The 21,795-nt window shown below is 44.2% G+C and overlaps 1 protein-coding gene and 1 long non-coding RNA gene across 6 annotated transcripts in view; one reads left to right on the forward strand and one right to left on the reverse strand.

Annotated features, from left to right (window-relative positions):
- The window catches only part of LOC135388573 (glycerophosphocholine phosphodiesterase GPCPD1-like), a 305,097-nt gene that overhangs the window by 257,590 nt on the left and 25,712 nt on the right, over positions 1-21,795 (reverse strand). For both annotated transcript variants that reach the window (XM_064618194.1, XM_064618193.1), the window contains exon 4: positions 18,138-18,319. In XM_064618194.1, the coding sequence (XP_064474264.1) occupies positions 18,138-18,319 (182 nt within the window). The remainder of the gene's footprint in view (positions 1-18,137; positions 18,320-21,795) is intronic.
- LOC135387253 (uncharacterized) lies at positions 14,960-16,769 on the forward strand. Of its 4 annotated transcripts, none has more exons than XR_010420983.1 (7): positions 14,960-15,279; positions 15,898-15,969; positions 16,030-16,233; positions 16,294-16,365; positions 16,426-16,497; positions 16,558-16,629; positions 16,690-16,769. It is a non-coding gene; the product is annotated as an uncharacterized LOC135387253 (long non-coding RNA). The 4 variants fall into 4 exon arrangements; XR_010420982.1 differs by having other exon boundaries at positions 16,030-16,101; positions 16,162-16,233; positions 16,294-16,497; XR_010420981.1 differs by having other exon boundaries at positions 16,294-16,497.

A 21,795-nucleotide genomic window follows, 5' to 3' on the forward strand; every position in this document is an offset into this window, starting at 1 on the left:
CCTGTAGTAATCAAAATTCATGCAAATCATGTAAAAATATGACTTATGAAAGAATATCAGGTGCCCTGTCTGATCTTTACGCACGAAAAGGGGGACCGATCCTCCAAAGCCCCGAGATAAAGAGGAGAGTCTCTTGTCCAGCACCCACCTTCCAACACCTGCATGCGTACACACATACTTTATATCCATGTAAACAAATGGGTTGTGTTGATAGATCTGGTGGTTATGATGTTTGCATTGTCATCACGCATGCTTGTGCTTGGTCAAGAGGTGACTGCATTGAAAAAACAGAGCTTTTGGTAAAAACCCTACATCGCTATCCCTTGCTTTTACAAAACGTGTGCTTTGTACCCGGTATGATGGATGAGCGCTGGGTGTCTGCGACCACGTATAAGACGACTATGCAGTATAATAAACAACAAATATAACACAGCATGTGTCGGCTTTCATTTCACTCAACAAAATGGTTGCTATGGGTGCAAGACATGGGATTTATTAAACACAATTGTGTTACAACATTGTAAGTGTTTCTTCATCTGTCTTTCAGTTAGTATAGCAAAGACAAGTGCTACCTGGTCTTATAAGCAGGAAGCATGACAGAAACAAACAAACAATAATTTGGTTACATGACAATAACACGACCTACAATCACTGGTAGAACAGCATAAATGCAGGCAAGCTGGTGGACAAACTGCATGGTAAACAAGCCTGAGCAATGGGCAAATATTGAAGACAACACGAAAAGATTGCATCCTGTCATGTTGTTTTCAGAGTACGTCCATTGATCAGGCTTGTTTACCACAAAGCATGACCTACACGATTTGCAGAAGAGTCTTCGTAAACTTTACTTTTTCGCGAGTTTCAAAAATGGCGCAGTACAGAAGCAATTTCCTAAGTTCATCAAACATCACATTGCTCTGCCCTGAGAGCATAAACAAACAAATCAGAACAGGGCAACATAACAAAGCAAAACGATTGGACTGGCACTGCAGGCAACTTTTTCATATGGGCATCATTGCAAGACATTATGTAGAACACCAAATTACAGCAGACTCATTAATTCAAATCCCAGGTAATCACATATTTTTGTTCAAATTGTCAGAAATTACTCTAAATATATGCTGCAGCTCACCCTTTATAGCCTTTCCTCTATACAAGTGTGATTATGAGTAGAGACACAGAAAGAAGGCATAAGTTATTAACTGCAGAGATATTCAAAAGAAGCATGTCAATGGTTACTTGCTTAACACGTCGGCCCTCAAAACTAAATGCCTGATGTCAGCTAATGCCCAAGCACTAACAGTGCCTTCTTTAGCAGACAGACATCTGAAGGTGAGCACGATGTTCAAAGGAGGGTGTCTCAAGAGGTGGCGTCGGCAACGTGCGGAAGCCATCCTCTGCTAGTAGGAGTGTTTCACAAGGGAATGAAAAGTGTTAATTAGGCAAAAATCCCATTCAGTTAAGAAGCTGTTCAATAAACTGAAAAATCTGGGCTAAACATGGAGTTGACGCGAAACTTGTTTGAATTATGCAAAAGTATGAATTATCGGAGCTCGAATTAATGAGAGAGTAGTTACATTAAAATGTAGCAGGTACCAGACAAGTTGTTGTCGGTTGTTTGAGGTCTATCTTATTAAGTGCCCTGAACTTGGACTGTGCTTGTTTGGCATTAGCATCAGACATTGGGAAACGCAATATATTTACTCTTGAACATGAGACAGTCGATGTTCTGAGGCTGGAACACATTTTGATGTGGATTCGAGTCCTACAGCTGGCTAACCTTTTCAGTGACTGCTTTTCTTTCATCATATTTACTCTTGCTTGAGCAGCGATGGCCCGCTTCAAGGCATGTCCTCAAGCTCACTAACACAACTGTTACCTGATACCCATAATAGTGTACATGTTCCTCACATTGCCCTTGGTGTTTTTTTTTTTGTTTGTTTGCTTTCTTTTTGCTTGTCTTTCTTTTTCTTTTCTTTCCTGGGAATAGCAAGCCGCCGTAGTGCAGGCTAACCTTTCCCTCCTATTTTTTGATATAATAAACATATCACCCCACCCCCTTGGTGACCTTATACGACTAACCAATCAGTCTTTGTGTTGTTGAGGCTGTTTGTTCTTCGAGTTTGCCCTTACCATCTGAACGTTATAGCAGTGAGTGGGACCTGAAATTCATCAACACCATGCTCTTAGGCTCAGAAAAATCAACACTGTTCAAAAAATCTCATCGTGTTAAAACTTTCTGGCAGGTGTTTTGCAAAACTTTCTGCAGGTTTGTGTTTTCTGGCAGCCTATAGGAAAAAACAAAGAGTTGTAACCCTAGTGATGCGGTGCTACCATAACTGATATGTTGGGTTGCGCACAGCAAACTGAAATATTAAAAGGCCATTATTAGCGGCAAAACATGGGGAAGACAGTTGTAATGTTTTTGTACAACACGGAATTACAGACTTCACTGATGCCGTCCAAGTGCAACGACATGCATGAAGGCCAAGCAAGTAATTCATCCTGCAACATGGGGGGGGGGGGGGTTGTGGAAACGACACTGCTGTGCGACATTGTAGTATTACTCGAGTGACATGAATAAATTATCCCTTTTACTTGATAGCCTGGCAGTGCATGTTACTGTTTTACAGAGCTGCAGTGCCTTTGCGAGCAACATGTTGCACTTAAAGCTCAATTCATGTGCGTACGTACATACGGCATGTGATGGTGTGGGTATGATCAAGATTGGGTCAAGTGGGTGCAAACACTCGCACTGGATTATTTTTTAGTTAACCCACTCCCTTGCCTTGATCAGTAAATATGTGAACCTAGAGACCTTTTCATCTCGGTTTGATAAGTTAGCAAGTTTCTATGTTTGCTAGAGGCCCCCATGTTGAGACCATTGTATGACAGCTTTCCTAAATAATAAAAACAAGAGCAACACGTCATGTGTTAGTTGACAAAACAGAGAGCTCCTAGTAAGACCCAACCAGGGGTGGCCCCAGCGAAACATGAAAAGCAAGTTGTAGGCATCACATGACCATGTCAAATACACCTTGTCACTATTCCTAACCAAATTAACTCCGACATGTTCTTCTGGAGCTACAAGTCTAGTTATGATTGGTCAATCAAATTGGAGTCAATGGTTGTCTCCAATAAACAATTCCGTGATGCATCTGGTATGTGCATGAGAGTAGTAGGAGGGGGTGCCGAGAGAACGGGGATTACTCAGAGACATGGACCCCTGACACCGAAGCCGACTTTTTTTCGCGTTTTTTTTCCCGCACCCGGCGGCCGGTGCGTGGGCGGAGGGTTGTCCGTGCACTTAGCGGTGGGTGGCTCGTGGCCGGAAGGCTGCGTGTGCGCTTACCCTCACACATTTTTCAGCCTAGGCCGACTTCACTCTCAATTTTTTCCCGCCACAACAGGTGTGCAGTATGCAGTTTACATGCAAGCATAGACATGCAAAGGATAGCCATACTCAAAAGTACAAGTGAAAATATATTTATCAAAGTCAATGCTGTCATGTCAATCTGTGAATGGGCAAAACCTAGCCACAAAACCTGAAGCAGAAGAAACACAATACAACACACGTAATAAAGAATATACTTATTACAGGTATGATGCAATAGCATTGAAGAGGTATCACACATCAAACACAATATTTTTCATTAATGGTAATCATCATGCACACAAGTTTTCAATTAATCAGAATTAAGATAGAGTAGCACATTTATCAAGGAAGATATTCTTAATCAATACGATTACAATCAAAATTACCAGTTTTATTATAAAAAGTCTAACATTATTATATGTGAGCACTATAGTGGAGTTTTAATTACAAAGTTCTGATAGGTGTACGTTACTTCAAGCACAATAGCTAAGTTGAATATTCCAAAATGGCACAATTAATCAGATTCTTATGAAGTGATCGGTGGTCGGCACGTTGGCGGAGGGCCTTCGTTTTTCGGGCCGTCGCGCATTTTTCACCCTGGACCGACTTCTTTGGCGATTTTTTCGCCTGGGCCGACTTCGTTCGCATTTTTTTCAGGTGGCGCGTGGGCACTTTACATGCAAGTAGCAACATGCACACCGGCAACCACACCAAGCGATGGTGCCCACACACCTGGGCCGACTTCATTCACGACTTTTCAACCTAGGCCGACTTCATTCATAATTTTTCTCTCTACAACAGCCGTGTGGTAGGCGGTTTACATGCAATAAGGGACATGCACGCTGACAACACCTGGGCCGACTTGATACGTATTTTTCCCGCTACAATAGCTGCACGGTGGGCGGTTTACATGCAAGTATAGACATGCACACAGCCAACACACCCAAGCGATGCTGCCATCCCACCTGGGCCAGCTTCACAGGTATTCTTCCTTACAACAGCCGTGCGGTGGGTGGTTCACATGCAAGTATAGATTTGCAAAGGATAGCCATACACAAAAGTACAAGATGAAGTATATTTATTAAAGCCAATAATGGCAGGAATTATGCTATGACTCACTGTGAATGAGAAAAACTAAAAAAATATGAAACGGAAGAAATACAATACACATAATAAAGAATATGGGAAGCTAAGTTGAATATTTCAACACAACACAATTAATCAGTTTCTTATGACGTGAGCAGCACACATGCATGGAAATAACGAGAAACATGATCAACAGCTAGCACAAAACCTAGCTAGAGAACCAAACCCATACATCATCCAACACGTAAACAAGAGATACATACAGGAAAATAATTGAAAAACAATCAATCAAAACGAGAAACATTACAAATTTAATACTGTGACCAGCACAGAGTTAACGGTGAAGAACAGAGAAACACTCTCAACGGCGCATCATGCAACACGTAAACAAAAGATACATGCAGCAAAATAATTGAAAAACAATCTATCAGAACAAGAAACTTACTGTGTTTCTCTGTTCTTCAGAGTTAATGCTGTGCTGGTCACAGTATTAAATCTGTAATGTTTCTCGAACCCATGCGTCATCCAACACGTAAACAAAAGGTACATACAGGAAACTAATTGAAAAACAATCCAGCAAAACAAGAAACATTACGAACTTAATACTGTGACTAGCACAAAGCTAACACTGAATAGCAGAAAAACACTCTAAACGGCGCATCTGCCAACACTTAAACAACAGACACATGCAGGAAAATAATAGCGAAACAAACTATCAAAACAAGAAACATTACAAATTTTATACTGTGACTGGCACAGACTTAACGGTGAATAACAGAGAAACACTCTAAACGGCGCATCATCTAACGCGTAAACAATAGATACATACAGGAAACTAATTGAAAAACAGTCTATCAAAACGAGAAACATTACGAACTTAATACTGTGACTAGCACAAAGCTAACGCTGAATAGCAGAAACACACTCTAAACGGCGCATCTGCCAACACGTAAACAACAGACACATGCAGGAAAATAATAGTGAAACAAACTATCAAAACAAGAAACATTACAAATTTTATACTGTGACTGGCACAGACTTAACGGTGAATAACAGAGAAACACTCTAAACGGCGCATCATCTAACGCATAAACAATAGATACATACAGGAAACTAATTGAAAAACAATCTATCAAAACGAGAAACATTACGAACTTAATACTGTGACTAGCACAAAGCTAACGCTGAATAGCAGAAACACACTCTAAACGGCGCATCTGCCAACACGTGAACAACAGACACATGCAGGAAAATAATAGCGAAACAAACTATCAAAACAAGAAACATTACCAATTTTATACTGTGACTGGCACAGACTTAATGCTGAATAACAGAGAAACACTCTAAACGGCGCATCATCTAACGCGTAAACAACAGATACATGCAAGGAAATAATGAGAAACACAATCAACATCTAATAGAGAGCCAAACCAATGCACCATCCAACACGTAAACAAGGGATACACACAGGAAAATAATTGAAAAACAATCTATCAAAACGAGAAACATTACAAATTTAATACTGTGAGTAGCATGGACTTAACGCTGAATAGCAGAGAAACACTCTAAACGGCGCATCTGCCAACATGTAAACAACACACACATGCAGGAAAATAATAGCCAAACCATAACAAACCAAATAACAACAAACTACAACAAACCATAATAACAAACTATCAAAACAAGAAACATTACAAATTTAATAACTTGAAATGGAAATAATCTATCTTTTGAACTATCATAAAATCATCCTTGCGACCTAATCTAGTGAACAATATACAATTTTCATCCTTCTCAGACACTATAGACATTACCTTGATGGAGGTATCCAACACACACTACAGCCAAGCCAGCTATCCTGGCTACTTGAGCCTGGTGGAGGTCACTCTCTCTCCCTCTATACAACCCAAAGCAAAGAAACCGCATGTACTTTGTCAATCTATGGGGTGGGGAACTATCTCTCTCTCTCTCTTGCACATTCTTTCCTCCAAAGGGAGATGTTCTTAGGACTGATCAAGTTTGCACAGAGGCGAATTTTTTTATTGATCAACTAGCGCAAATAGACGTTAGCATTATTCAATTCTCAAGAACAGAATGAGAATTCTACCAAAACAAACAGTAGCAAGCAAAATCTAGGAACAGACATTAATATCACTGCAAATTGGTTTTAGACAAACATTATCTAAGCAAGCGAGAAATATTATGCTACCATCGGCGGAAGCAATACTCAATCAAATCGAGAAACATTGCGAATTTAATGTATTTCAGATTATTGTTAATCAATCAAGAAATGAACAGACACAAATAATAAATCATGCATACATAATTCCCAACTCACAAAATATCAATCGAGTGGACATCTGAAGCAAAGAGAGAAAGTCAAGTTTATTCAATGATAGAAACAATACTCATTCAAAAAACGAGAATCAAATTTAATTACATCATTTTTTATGATAACTTTGCAACTATAATTTCTACACGCGGAAGCCACAAACAAACAACACATCTGAAATGCAAATTAATGTCAAAGTTTTCTAGAGAGGAAATCAACACACACAACTCAAAAATACCTTCCCAACTAGTAGAATATTTTTATTAATATCAGTCGAGTGGTCATCTGAAACAAAGTCAAAGCAATAATTAATTCAGGCAAATATTTTCTAAACAAGCAGCGTGAATACACAAACGAAACTTGTCTTTTTCATACAGGACCCACTAGTGGATTCGAAAAGAGGGGGAAGCCGCTAACCATACAGTTCCCCTACATTTTCGTCAAGATTCCGCCCTCAGGGAGTAGGGGAATTCTCCCGCGGTCTTGGCACTGGTCGTTGTCGCATGTAACGCGCAAAAGCGCCACCTGAAAAAAAAATAATAACGAAGTCGGCCCAGGCGGAAAAATCGCCAAAGAAGTCGGCCTAGGGTGAAAAATGCACAACGATAAGGGCACGCTCACTCCTTTGGCCCGCTGGTAAGCAACCGGACAGCTCCTCACCTGCGCGCCACTCACCGCGCGCCGGAAAAAATACGCGAGACAAGTCGGCCCAGGTTGAAAAATGCGCGATGGTAAACGAAGGCCCTCCGCCAACGTGCCGACCACCGATCACTTCATAAGAATCTGATTAATTGTGCCATATTGGAATATTCAACTTAGCTATTGTGCTTGAAGTAACGTACATCTATCAGAACTTTGTAATTAAAACTCCACTATGGTGCTCACGTATAATAATGTTAGACTTTTTATAATAAAACTGGTAATTTTGATTGTAATTGTATTGATTAAGAATGTCTTCTTTGATTAAATGTGCTACTCCATTTTAATTCTGATCTATTGAAAACTTGTGTGCATGATGATTAGCATTAATAAAAAAATATTGTGTTTGATGTGTGATATCTCTTCAATGCTATTGCATCATACCTGTAATAAGTATATTCTTTATTACGTGTATTGTATTGTGTTTCTTTTGCTTCAGGTTTTGCGGCTGGATTTTCCCCATTCACAGATTGACATGACAGCATTGGCTTTAATAAATATATTTTCACTTGTACTTTTGTGTATGGCTATCCTTTGCATGTCTATGCTTGCATGTAAACCGCATACTGCACACCTGTTGTAGCGGGGAAAAATTTGGGAGTGAAGTCGGCCCAGGTTGAAAAATGTGCGAGGGTAGGCGCACACGCAGCCCTCCGGCCACGCGCCGCCCTCCGTTAAGTGCACGGACAACCCTCGGCCCACGCGACGGCCGCAGGAAACAATCGCGAAAAACAATCGGCCCAGGTGTCAGGGGTCCATGTCTCTGAGTAATCCCCGTTCTCTCGGCACCCCCTCCTACTACTCATGAGGTATTGCATAAACTGGTGACAGGTGAAACTCATGATTTTTTGTCCTGTGGTATGGCCACTTTTGTCTGTTTGACCATTATCATCACAGTCATGAGCAGAGATCAGAGTGACCATGAGACACAGAGACCATCACAACCATGAAATACACAGTGAAAAATAAAATCAGATACTATAATTAGCACCACAAATGGCGATTTCAATATTCCTCATGGAACGTGCAATGTGGGCATTTGCTATGTCACAAAGTTACCAAAGTAATGTCCTACTGAGCTGCTTAGTAATGAACTCATTCAAAACAAGTAACGTAACTAAAACTTGTGTTCAGTTCGTGCAGTTCAAAAGAAGAAAACGAACATTTCAGGAATAAATGTATGACCAAATTGGTCAGTTCTGGTTGGGTGTTATCAAGTGAGACACAACCAGCTATACCTTAAATGTTCCCACTCGTCAAAGCATCCCTTCTCTCTCCAGTAAACAATGTGAATGCCATTCCTCATCACCAAATGACTAATGCAGCGATACTGGCTTCATTATGGTTTTTGCTTTGACTGGTAGCTTTTGTAGAAGTATGCCTTTCGTTCGTTTTAGTTTGTGCCCGTTGCTATTTTGGTGCACTTGCTTTCTTTAGGTACGCCTGTGTATATTATGCATAATGTTTTCTCACGTTCATGCCACGATTACTTGTCAGCAGTCGGAAACATTGAATAACAACCAAAATATAGCTATATAAAAACCTGCGTACATTTATCCACAACATTTAGTGATGAAATGCAAGTGTACTTGACTTTTTGCCAACATGAAACCACAAAATCAAGCAGTATCAACATTGAAGTCATAAAAGCTTATAAACAGAAGGATATATGAAGTGCACTGAAATACAGTAAATAGAGTAAATGCATAAATACAGTTTGATTACGTGTTATACCCGATTCCACCCCAGAGTCTGAAGAATTCGGGTTAAACCAAGTATCGCCCAGAATTTCAATCAGGTTTCAACGTGAACACACACATGCACATGCACATGCACATGCACATTATTTGGATTTTAATACTGAAGAACACTACACGCAACTTTCACTGTGAGAAAAAAAAAGACAAAAGGAATATAACCTGAAAACGTAACAACCCTTGCTACAGGTCAGAAGGACCATAGGTATGTACCCACACACACACGGACACTGTCTTTGTGCATGCACCAGGCACAGACTTCAGCACGGCCCCTTTGCTTTTGCAGGTTCACTTCTACGCTTTAAACTTCTTTACACGCCGCAAGGACCTATCTTCAGTTTCTTTCCCACTTTTATCTTCGAACATTTTGAACTTTCTCGCGGTGTATTAATGCAAACGGCCACCGAAGTAGCAGCACAACATCGCTCACATACGCTGAAAACATCGACTCACGCTTTCAAACACAAGGTGCATAAATGTTCGAAGAACTCGCACATTACTTAACGTGTAATCTGAGGGCACGTCAACCAGCAAGCCAAATCTATCTGTTTCTTTTCACTCATCCCATCCGTCCCACTGTAACTACTGTAAGCGGTCTCAACACCACAAAACGTAATACCGCCTACAGCCGCCATCATGTCAGCAGCATCCAGAGCCAACGCGACGCGTTGGGTTTTCAGGGTTGTCTGCCGCCGCCGCCGCTCTTCTGTATCGGTCAGAGTTTCGAAATATGCCGACGGGACGCGAATGCTACGAACGCTAAACCTTAAATCGTCCTTCCTGTCCTGGATGCACTCCAATGGCTCTCAATATGCGTCCATTTTAGAGTTCAGCTCCGAATAAGTGACAGACTGACCGTGCCTCACAAACGTGGATCATACTTCCTAGTTATCACGTGAACATATGGCAGAGGCAACCATGACCACGAGCAACCATGACCATGAGTCTAACTTCAACAGGTGAATATGTTCTCCTATTTTGTCCTTTGACAGCGGGGTACGGGGAGCTCCTTTGCTTTGTTTACCCTGTATAACGTGGTCGACTGTACTTGCCCTGTTCATTAATCGAAGTAAAAAATGGTGGTGACATCAAGGTTCGTCACCGAAACGTGTGTTCATTGTTCGGAAATCGAGGATTAGTAAACCGATGGGAGAAAGAACGGGAGGTGGTTTGTCCCTGGGAGCGCTGTGAAGCGGGGATGTTCGTAAGTTGTGCGTTTACATGTGCGCACACAGTCTATGCAAAAGAAAATGTATACTATGCACACATCTTTCCTGATCTAACTGTACAATACAATTAGGGTTTCCGGTTTTCGGTGCTTATTTTTTTAGAGAAACGGCGAAAAAAAAAACGGTGGTTATTCCACTCACCTCGAAGCGGTGGCTTTACATGGAAATATTTTAACCATCAATACCCTCGGTGAAAATCGGCTTGACACAACACTGGCGCTAGCTATACGTACTGTAACAAAGTACTTTATTTTCAAATTTTACAAGAGTTATAACGGCCAGGTGCATGTTAAGAGGCTCGGCAGACATCGCACACCGCTCTTTTCGCTGCAAAAATGTTAGCTGTGAGAACGCGCGTTCTACATTAGCACTTGATACCGGAAGTGCATGCAAGTCCAACGCTGCGGCCGATAGCACCGGCCACTGTTCCTTGTGCGCCGCCCAGAAGCCGTCAATAGAAAAGTCACTTGTTGGGGTCACAGTCACCAAAAGATATTCACCCCAGTTCGTCCTGGAGTTGTGGTAGGTTTCTGGATGACACGACACACTTAAAAGCGTGAAGAATGTGCTCAGCACTACGGCCTACTTCGGACTTGTTGGTGGGATCAATAACCCTGACTTTGTACCAGAAGGAGTCATCTCAAATGTCCATTCTGAGGCAGATTCCTTTCTCTTGTAGATACCCACTTCGTGCGCACGGTCTCGTAAAATCTACTGAATGCTGTCACGCACTGCCCCCGATGTAACTCCGTCATCGTCTCTAGAGGGTTTGTTGTTCTTGTTCCAAAATTCGAACACGGTGTTGATTCACACCACGTCTGCAGTTTCGCTTCCAATCGCAGTCCAAGCATGCACAAAACATCAGTTACTATTGTACTCTCTGACTCAATCAGTTTCATGATTTCCACAAGAATGCATGAGGTTTCTGACAGAAAGGTCAACTTAGCATACAGTACTGTAGAGTCTCCCAACATTAGGTTCCGCATTTCCTCCGCTTTCTTGCTTTTGAGGGAAGTGGAGTTCATCAGTTACTTGAGTGATTCCCTTCTTTGGTGCAAAACCGAGCAGCCGTAGGAGGCCATTTACGGTGGCTATCGGTGCAAAATCCGTTTCCAGCGAACATGAGAAAATTTTACCCGCGTACATTTATCGGTGCTTTTCGGTAACCACCGAAAGGCGGAAACTCGTATTTGCACGTCTTCTGGGGGAGCGGTCTTTCATGAGGGCTGGACAATTACTGCGGTGGGACATTGCATGAATTACATGAACAATAACTTAACGGAAAAGCAATGCGAAGCTACTACAGCACTTCTACATAGGGGAAACACTTGAAAACACGTCAACTATGGACGAGATAGCCTGTATAGGGACGCGTCAGCTGCACAGGTAAACGTAGGTAACAAATCGCTCTTCTTGTCGAGGGGACACCAGCGGGGACGTCGAGACATCGAGCTCTTCAACAAAAGGGAGAGGGTGCAGACTAACTGGTGCATGATGATGATGAAAGAGCGAAGAACCGAGAGACACGGGACACGCATACAAAGACGAAAACACCAACAACTCCCAGAGGGGAAGGAGAGGGAGAAACGATGGCCTATTTACACAGTTTCCGCGTTGCGTTATCTCCACCGTCTCCTTTCAAAAGTCTTCTCCATTTATCCCTTTCCTTAGATAAAACCATCAGAAAAGCACAGTATGTTAGTCTGGTTCTGACAGTCGCTCTTCTAAAGAGATTTCTAGGGCGAGGCACGTCCACCTCTAGCTCCCATAGCATGCGTCGTCTGCTAGCATAGGATCAGGTATCTAAGCGTATATTGCTCTGAATGTGAATGAAATATTTGCCGGTTTTTATATTTTTATATTTTTCATATTTGTTTTTTTTATATTTTGTATATTTCATATTTGCCGGTTATAAATTTTGGTTTGCCGGTTAGTGTTGTGTTGTCCGTCCTTATTTTACTGTGTTCCTCTTGCACTAGGGTTTCAGTGACTTTATCTAAACTCTCAGGAAAAACGGCTTGGGGCGACGTGTGGCGGCAAATAATCCCCTATTCGTCACGCAACAGTGATCTGTGTACCCGACTGACTTGCACGCCATGATGTCTGCGTCGACACGTAGCCAATTTCTTTAGTTTTAGACACAGTGTTATCCGCATGCAACATAATTTTGCCGCTGTACATGACGAGCAATGCGCAGGTGGTGACCTCTTCGAAACAGTGTTGCCCGTAATTTTCAATTTTACTTTTCTTAAAAGATATGAGCGCAACTGGGACGAAAATTGGGACGTAACAGTAGTTAGGGCTCAGGCTATCGAATAGAAAAATCTTCTGAGCCTCTACTGCTTTACTGCACCTTTAAATGAGGTACTCGTGAGCATAGGTGGGCATTTTGGTGAAACCTCACTCGCCCTCACCCTCACGGCCCTCACGGGCACATGCCCTCACTATCACCGCCCTCACGAGCATAGGCCCTCACTCGCCCTCACCCTCACGGCCCTCATGGGCACATGCCCTCACTCGCCCTCCCCCTCACCGCCCTCATGGGCACATGCCCTCACTCGCCCTCCCCCTCACCGCCCTCACGAGCACAGGCCCTCACTCGCCCTCACCCTCACGGCCCTCATGGGCACATGCCCTCACTCGCCCTCACACTCACGGCCCTCACGGGCATATGTCCTCACCCTCACGGCACTCACAAACGCAAGTCCTGAGGGTCTTACCCTCATAAGGTCTCCTGTGAGTGCACTCAAGAGGTCTGAGGGGCGCCAGGTCTGTGTAAGACAAGTCACTGGTGAGGCCTGAGGTGTGTAGGGTCAGTATGAGGGCATTCAGAAATGAGGTCAAATGACGCATACCAGACGAGCGCAAATTAAGTTATGAAGGCATTGATGATATGGTTCCAGCGACACAACCACCGGCTGTGTACACTTTAAAGGGCTGGTGTGCACGTATTTAGCAATTTCGTCTATGTCACACTGGGAAAACAGCAAAGCGTCCCGAGCTGACTGATTACTTGGCGATATGGTTCCAGCGACCCAACTACAGGCAGGGTGCACTTTAAAGGGCTGGCGTGCACGTTTTTACAAATTTAGTCTATGTCGCGCTGGGAACACAGCGAAGCGTCCCACGCTGACTGATTACTTGGTGATATGGTTCCAGCGACCCAACTAGCGCCAGGGTGCACTTTGAAGGCGCTGGTGTGCCCGTTTTTAGCAATTTCGTCTACGTCGCGCTGGGAAGACAGCAAATCGTCCTGAGCTGACTGATTACTTGGTGGTATGGTTCCAGCAACGCAACTACCGAGAGCGTGCACTTTAAAGGGTAGGTGTGCCGGTTTTTAGCAATTTCGTCTATGTCGCGCTGGGAACACAGCAAAGCCCAGGACACTTGGCTGTGTTCCCAGCGCGACGTAGACGAAATTGGCAAAAAACGTGCACACCAGCCCTTTAAAGTGCACTCTGCCTGCAGTTGGGTCGCTGGAACCATATCACCAAGTCATCAGTCAACTCAGGACACGTGGCTGTGTTCCCAGCGCGACGTGGACGAAATTGCTAAAAACGGGCACACCAGCCCTTTAAAGTGCACCCTGCGTGTAGTTGGGTCGCTGGAACCATATCACCAACTAATCCGTCAGTTCAGGAGGCGTGGCTGTGTTCCCAGCGCGACATAGACGAAACTGCTAAATACGTGCACACCAGCCCCTTAAAGTGCACCCTGCCGGTAGCTGGATCGCTGGAACCATGCCCACGTCTCGTAAGCGTCATTTAACCTCATTTCTGAATGTACTCATACTGACCTCGCACCCCTCAGGCCTCACCAGTGACTTCACTCACACAGGCCTGGCGCCCCTCAGACCTCATGAGTGCACTCACAGGAGGTCTCATGAGGGACAAAACCTCATGAGTGCACTCACATGGAACTTCGTGAGGGTAAGACCTCATGAGTGCACTCACAGGAGACCTCATGACGGTAAGGACCTCATGAGTGCACTCACGGATGGCCTGATCGCGGGCTTGCCCTCACTCACCCTCACCTCAAAGGCGTGAGGTGAGGGTGAGGGGCACTCATTAGGGCCCTCATGAGTGAGTTCGCCCAGCTATGCTCGTGAGGGCACAATATGTGGATCTGCAATGTCAAATAATTTTTACGTACCGTTCTTTTGATGAAAACGTTAACAAACGCATGCATTGTCGAGGCGATAGGTTTCGGAATCCGGTCTCCCAGGGAACGCGAGCACCGCGTCGCATTCCAAAACTATGCGGTGAATTAGGGGCCATATTTTATTGCATGCAGAGCTGTGGAGATCGAACTCCTCCTTTCTACTCCGTAGTTATCATGTTGGCTCGGAAGGTTGCAAGAAAGCAAATGCCACAGCCTTTTAAAGGGACGGTCTCGTACAGCCGAGGCGATTCCGAAACTTAGCCAAAACTACCTTCACTAGTACTGTACACATACAACCGTCAAAGTTTCATTCGGGATAACCACACTGTAAAAAAATACTGTGATTTCTACGGGCGTTTAGTAGTATCTGACGACGGCGTGTTACCGTAATCACAAATACTGCGAAAACTACGTAAAACGGTGGCGCCATCATCATGCGCCGGCCAAAAGCTTCAATGCGGAGGCAAGGCCAAGCCAAGTACGGGTCATTGCCGTCATTCACAACAGCTAGAGTCACTAAATAAGCGTAGCTTATTTAGTGACTCTAACAACAGCCGGACGCCGAACATCGTGCGCGGACGATCGTTGAGGAAGAAGGACGAAGTGGTCGTTGTAAATCTCGTGAATGCACGTAGCCAGGTAAGCACATTTCTGTTCGCACATCCTGTTCTTTGCGATTTGAGCGTGGTGCACCGTATGCCTTGTTTTTGTTGAACTTATGGGACACCAGTAAATCGTGGCGTTTGCTGTGAGGCTTCTCCCTAGTTTCAGATCTCCGTGTGTCATGCGTCCTGGCTCGTAGGGTGATCAAGGCGCTCTTATTGTAATGTATCGTTGCGGAAGGTGCCCTTGTGTTTTTAACACTCTGATGGGCTACGTTGACCACTGTAGACATGTACATGAAGCGAGCAGAATACCGTGTTGTCATGCATTATGTGTGTACACGGCGGCGAACTATGCAACACTCAGATGTCACATTTTGGGACGTTACAAGAACACATCAGGACGGTCGCCTCGAATCGATTTGCTCTCCAAAACCACGAAAGTATGTCACGTCCATTCGTGCTCGCGTCAGTTCACTACGAATATAGAGATAGTGTCACATATGAAGCAGCACATACGAGAGGGTCATGATCAGATGTCCTTATGAACGCTGCCAGAAGAAGTTCCGTGCCGTCTTCGCGTTTTGTGTGCACCTTCATATGTTCTTCCATTGAAAAAATAAAACAGTGAGTATAATCTCCTTTCTCTTTGCAGTGTTTCGATGCCAGAGCTGACTGATGGGTGCACATGGCTCCTTCGAATGTTCTTCCTTTGAAAAAATAAACAGTGAGTATAACTGCATGTCAAATGCCCTGCTCCCTGTAACAGTTTCCTTTCTCTTTGCAGTGTTTTGATGCCAGAGCTGACTGATGGGTGCACATGGTTCCTTCGAATGTTCTTCCTTTGAAAAAATAAACGGTGAGTATAACTGCATGTTAATTGCCCTGCTCCCTGTAACAGTTTCCTTTCTCTTTGCAGAGTTTTGACGCCAGAGCTGACTGATGGGTGCACATGGTTCCTTCGAATGTTCTTCCTTTGAAAAAATAAACGGTGAGTATAACTGCATGTTAATTGCCCTGCTCCCTGTAACAGTTTCCTTTCTCTTTGCAGAGTTTTGACGCCAGAGCTGACTGATGGGTGCACATGGTTCCTTCGAATGTTCTTCCTTTGAAAAAATAAACGGTGAGTATAACTGCATGTTAATTGCCCTGCTCCCTGTAACAGTTTCCTTTCTCTTTGCAGAGTTTTGACGCCAGAGCTGACTGATGGGTGCACATGGTTCCTTCGAATGTTCTTCCTTTGAAAAAATAAACGGTGAGTATAACTGCATGTTAATTGCCCTGCTCCCTGTAACAGTTTCCTTTCTCTTTGCAGAGTTTTGACGCCAGAGCTGACTGATGGGTGCACATGGTTCCTTCGAATGTTCTTCCTTTGAAAAAATAAACGGTGAGTATAACTGCATGTCAATTGCCCTGCTCCCTGTAACAATTTCCTTTCTCTTTGCAGGGTTTTGATGCCAGAGGTGATTGGCGCATTTTCATCACTATGTACATAGAAAATAAATCCCGATGTGACAAACATCACAATGTGTTACGCATCGTCATTACTTAAACTGCTCTCATTGCTACGACTGTATGTAGAAAAAAAAAAAAAAAGAGGGGCTCCAGGGATGGGCACAGCACGGTAAGGGTACACTACATATGCCAGTTAAAATTACTGGCCAATGCAGTTTTTTTAACGACCACAGCACAGTAATGCTACACGGCGTATGCCTGTTAAAATTACTGGCCAATGCAGTATTTTTCACGGGCACAACTTATACGGGGCCACCGTAAAAAAAACGGCCAATGTTTGGCAGCCAACTTTCCTTGCATTTGCCCGTTTTTTTTACGGTGAAATTTTTTACAGTGCAAGTCGTTTTCCAGGAATTTGTCGAAACGTGCCGTAATAGCAGACGACGAAACCTGCGCTTCTCTCACGTCACGCATGACGTCGGCCTGCGGGTACGTCGTCGTTGTCATGGTAATTGTAACTTGCAGAAGCACCTTGGCTTGAGTCATCCCTTTTGCTCTTGAAATGGGGACACTCACGCACATAACTCCGCGAGCGGAGAATATAGTCCGATCATTGACTGTGGGGTCTCCGATAATGTGGCGTATAATCGGATACGTGGAAGCAAGTCACGTGTTTTCTTTCCGCGAGTACTTAATGAGCACTCTTTCTCCATGTACGTCGTCAGTGACTCTTCATTTCGAAACATGATCAGTGTGCAACGGGGAGTGTAATGGAAGCGCGCGTAATATATTTTTGGTCGGAGCTGTAATGCGACCGCGCGCACTGATGGCCGGCGACTTCAGATTTGTGATTGTGGGTGGGGTTGTCCTACGGCTTGTAACTTGTCTCTGAGAACAGAGTTGTTCTAAACCGCCATATTTGCCCCTTCTCAGAATGTGCGTTTTTCACCTAAGAACTGAAAGAAAATGTGCGAGAGTTGCCGCGGTCCCCAGTAACTTCTGGTTACTCCCCAGTGGGTCCCCAGTGGCCGTTCTTGTTGCTGCCAACACAGATCGCGGCATGCTCTGCTATCTTTATCAATTTAATTCGGCTATTTAATAACTGTAACGTGTGTTGCCGGGTAAATTCGCAGTATTCCATTTTCAACAAAGGGCTATCGAATGGCACACTTTAGGAAAGGGCGGGGTGTACGAGACCGTCCCTTTAAATGCGAAAGCATTTCTGTAACGCACTTTTGGGGCCTCAGTGTAGCCGCGTCGCGTCACGCTGCATGAAGAGGTTTCTTTATTGCGGTTCAGAAGTTAGAGTCATAAGGATGGAAAGACTAGTAGATTTAGCAGATTGGGAGGTCTTTACGATGAGGGTTCCGAAAACGCGACAAACCAAACACTTAATTTTTCAGCTTAGGTTTGTCGCTTTAAGGGTAAAGAGATCCTTACCGTATCTCCCGAAGACATGAACTTCTTGCATCTCTTGAAGCTGAGTGGCGGTGACATTTCTCGGATGAATAGCGGTTTCCCAACGGCGCACAATGATTTTCTCTCTCCCAACAAGTATACCGATGATGTAGCGGAACTCCGCTTTCGTATCAAGCATTCGGAGCGTACACTCCCACACCTTCCTGAAAAGTATTCCATCATTCAATGTAGCTGTTATGTCTTCATAAATCAGTCGATCCGCGTCCAAGTTACTATGCTTCCTATATACCAGAAGACTTCGTGCAAAAACCTATATTTCTTCATCCACCTTCCGTGTCCTTTTACCCGGACACAACAGTGGTGTGCATAGTTCCCTACATACACATCAAATATTGTGGCGAAGGCGGGCGCTAAGACGGATGACTACTGGCCTTATGGTCTCGAAGTCATTTAGATGTGGCATGCACTTTAACCATTATTTTTCTACAACCACCATAGACATGAAATCAGTTAACACATCTCTAAGCAACATATGCGGTTTCCATAAAGAATAAAATATGTCGCCCTTGTGAGAACAACATCATTGTGCTCATCATCATCATCTTGAAGTCTATGTGGTCGTAGGTGCTATTTTCAGTGACGGAGAGAAAATAGGAAATAAAAAAAAGGAAATGAAAGGAAGGGTCAGGGTCGCCACATGAATCCACTGGGGAAAACATTTTTTGTCTGGTCCGATCCTGAACAAAGGGCCCAATAAAACCCACATATAGACAAACTAAACTCATTTTGCTTTCTTTTCTGGCTTGCAGGGATAGCTGGTACCAACCCCCAAGAATTGCTGATGTCGCGAATAGCGGGTAATTCCATCTGACTCTTCGCATAAGGAACCAACTAAGAGATATTGCGAGGAGCAAATATGCATAGTACTTCTGAAACACCCTTTTCTCACAAAAAGGGTGTTTCGTGAAATATTCACCTTTTTCTATGTTATGAACTCTAGTGAAAAGTGTAATATCCGTGTTTCAAAAGGAGTATAAAGAAATACATCTTCGGTAACACCAGAAGGTGAAATTAACAAAGGTGTTAACAAGCTTTTACACCATTCTGCATCTTGTCTGCACAGTTTGAGCTCCGATCGTGTGAAAAATTGGGTTTTCAAAACAGGCAAATAAACTGATGCTAATCGGTCAAATAATGCAAATAAGCAATGCCAACCGGACGTAGCTGCGGAGTAAAACGAAACGACTCAGAGCGTGTGGTCGATTCAGCAAAATCGCGCGTGCTACCACTCGCAGTGCGCATGCGCCACACTCGGATCGGTCACTTCATTCGAGCGAAAATGTCGGTGGTTATAGTCTCCAATGACAATGGCAGCGGCAGGCCAAGTAAGAACACAATGTCGATAGAAAGGGAATCTGTTCTGTAACGCTAGGGGCCTTGAAGTTACTGCAGATGTATTGCGTGTCGCTGAGGTGTATGTACGTCACCGTCACGAAAGCGTTTCTCTCCTTTGTACTCTACGAGCGCGTTGTAGGTTTTGGGTTAGATAGGCTACTGCTTCTTCTGAATGACGCTACGATAGCGACCATCAGCGCCATCCGTCCGTTGCGCGGACTAAAACGATTGTAAATAAATGACGTCAGGGATGACGTCAGCAGCATGAATAATAAACAGTGCATAATCAGGCATGCCGCGTTTACGTTCGCGCACTTCGTTTACTTTGTATTCCCTTTTCCTAACCGAACCATACTAATCACCCAGGGCAGCAACACCAGACGAGAACAGTGAAAAATAAATCATATCAGGTTTAAGACACACATCAGATACAAATCCATACAGTTATCACAACTCCAAACAGAAGGGTATCGTGATGACCACACAGAAATTAGAAAGGTTCACTTAAGGTCCATTTCTCACCTAGAGCTAAATGTGCACGTAGTGATTAGCCGTTTGCACGTATTCCAAAAGTGGCAAAACGCATGACATCGTTGGTGCACAGCTGATTCCTGCTAACGCTCACACCATCATGGCTGGTCTCGCTGTGACGAAACCCTTTTTTTTTTCGCTGGGTCAGCAACAGGGGATGCATTGCATTCATCTGTTCACATGTGTTAACCTTGGTGCACAGCTCCAAGGTGTGAACGTCACTTCCTGTTTAACCCAAAAAGTGTACGAACTCCGTATTACAATGCGCGGACACACGGCACGGATACCCGGGGTGCATGGTTCCCAAAGACCCGTAACACGTGTAACAAAAGACCCGGACTGCATGCGTCCCACGGACAGACACGCACGCACTTATCCTGATTCCCTCTAGCCGTTTTAATCGCATGCCATTCCATGTTATACATATGCTGTCTGAAGAGGCGCAGACTCTGCATCAAAACCTGTGTCACATAAAGTTGTTCGGTATGTTTCACATCCAGTTACTTTTACATTTTTTACACTAGAGGCAAAATCTAAGCGCTTATGACTAATTCCACAATCTGGTTTGGGAGGTAAGGCGGCTTAGATGGTTTAGATGAAAACCATTTCAAAATTACAAAATAGCCGCCATCTTCTAGCTCAGGAATTGTGGCAAAGATCTGTGAGTTCTCCCTCCAAGCTCCGAGCGAAGCGAGATGTCTCGGAGGTTCTCTGAGCGAATATCCAAACACAGAGCGAGCAGATCTGAGCCAATTCTCATACACCTTCGAGTCAGCTCCGCGACGACATATCCGCTCTGAGCGCCTCCAAGCGAATAAGCATAAACGCCCTTAGCAAGCGCCGAAAGACAACAGACGAAGCTGGCGGAGCGAAAGCAGACGCGAAACCCGAGGAGAGAAGGGAAGGAGGTAAGGAAAGGTGGTCGGCCTGCGCATGCACACTTCACCCAAGATCTTTCCCACGCTGCTCTCGCGGGAGCACTGTGAGTGGCTCCTGGAGATCACGGAGTTTGGGAGCCCGCATTTTCGCTGGGCCATTGCGTCTATGGGAGCTTCAGGCGGCTGACAATACTGCCTCTCCCTAAAAATGAAGAACGGCTGCAGTCCCTTCTTGCTCAAGGATCCAGATACTCCCACAGAACTACCCATGCGAAACATCGCTCAGAAGCCTTCATGGGATCGCAGCCCTATATATGACCCACAAATATAGTGGCGGGGTGATATGGGAGGAAAGTGCGGTGTGCAGTCAGCCTGCTCGGCGTGGCGACTCGGTGCACCGAGGAGAGGGAGAAGGGTGGGTGAGGGAGGGATGGGAGAGATGGTGGTGGCACAAGAGAGGGAGGCCTGAGCCAGACATGTACAAGATACTCAAAAATGTATTTAAGATAATGTAATAAATACTGACGTTAGAATGTAATTAAGATAGAGTATAAATACATGAAAATTAAAGTAATTAAGATAGAGTACGAAATACTTCGAAAAAGTATTTGAAATACAATTAAGATACTACTTATCCTTGAACTCAAAAAGTCACCAGTCACTGGTCAATGCGGCGAGTCGCCGCTATGTGACATGAATAACCTAAAACCCGCGTACTATGCAAGCCGTCCCTGTATGATAGGAGTCGTCTAAACAGAAGTCCCAAAAAGATGACAAAGAGATATCATATAACTCCACTAAGTATATGTGACCCAGAACAAATCAAACTTCTACCAGGTCCCTGCTCGGCGAGGACAGAATTCGGCGTTACCACA

The sequence above is a fragment of the Ornithodoros turicata genome, chromosome 3, assembly GCF_037126465.1.
Source record: "Ornithodoros turicata isolate Travis chromosome 3, ASM3712646v1, whole genome shotgun sequence".
Taxonomy (NCBI): domain Eukaryota; kingdom Metazoa; phylum Arthropoda; class Arachnida; order Ixodida; family Argasidae; genus Ornithodoros; species Ornithodoros turicata.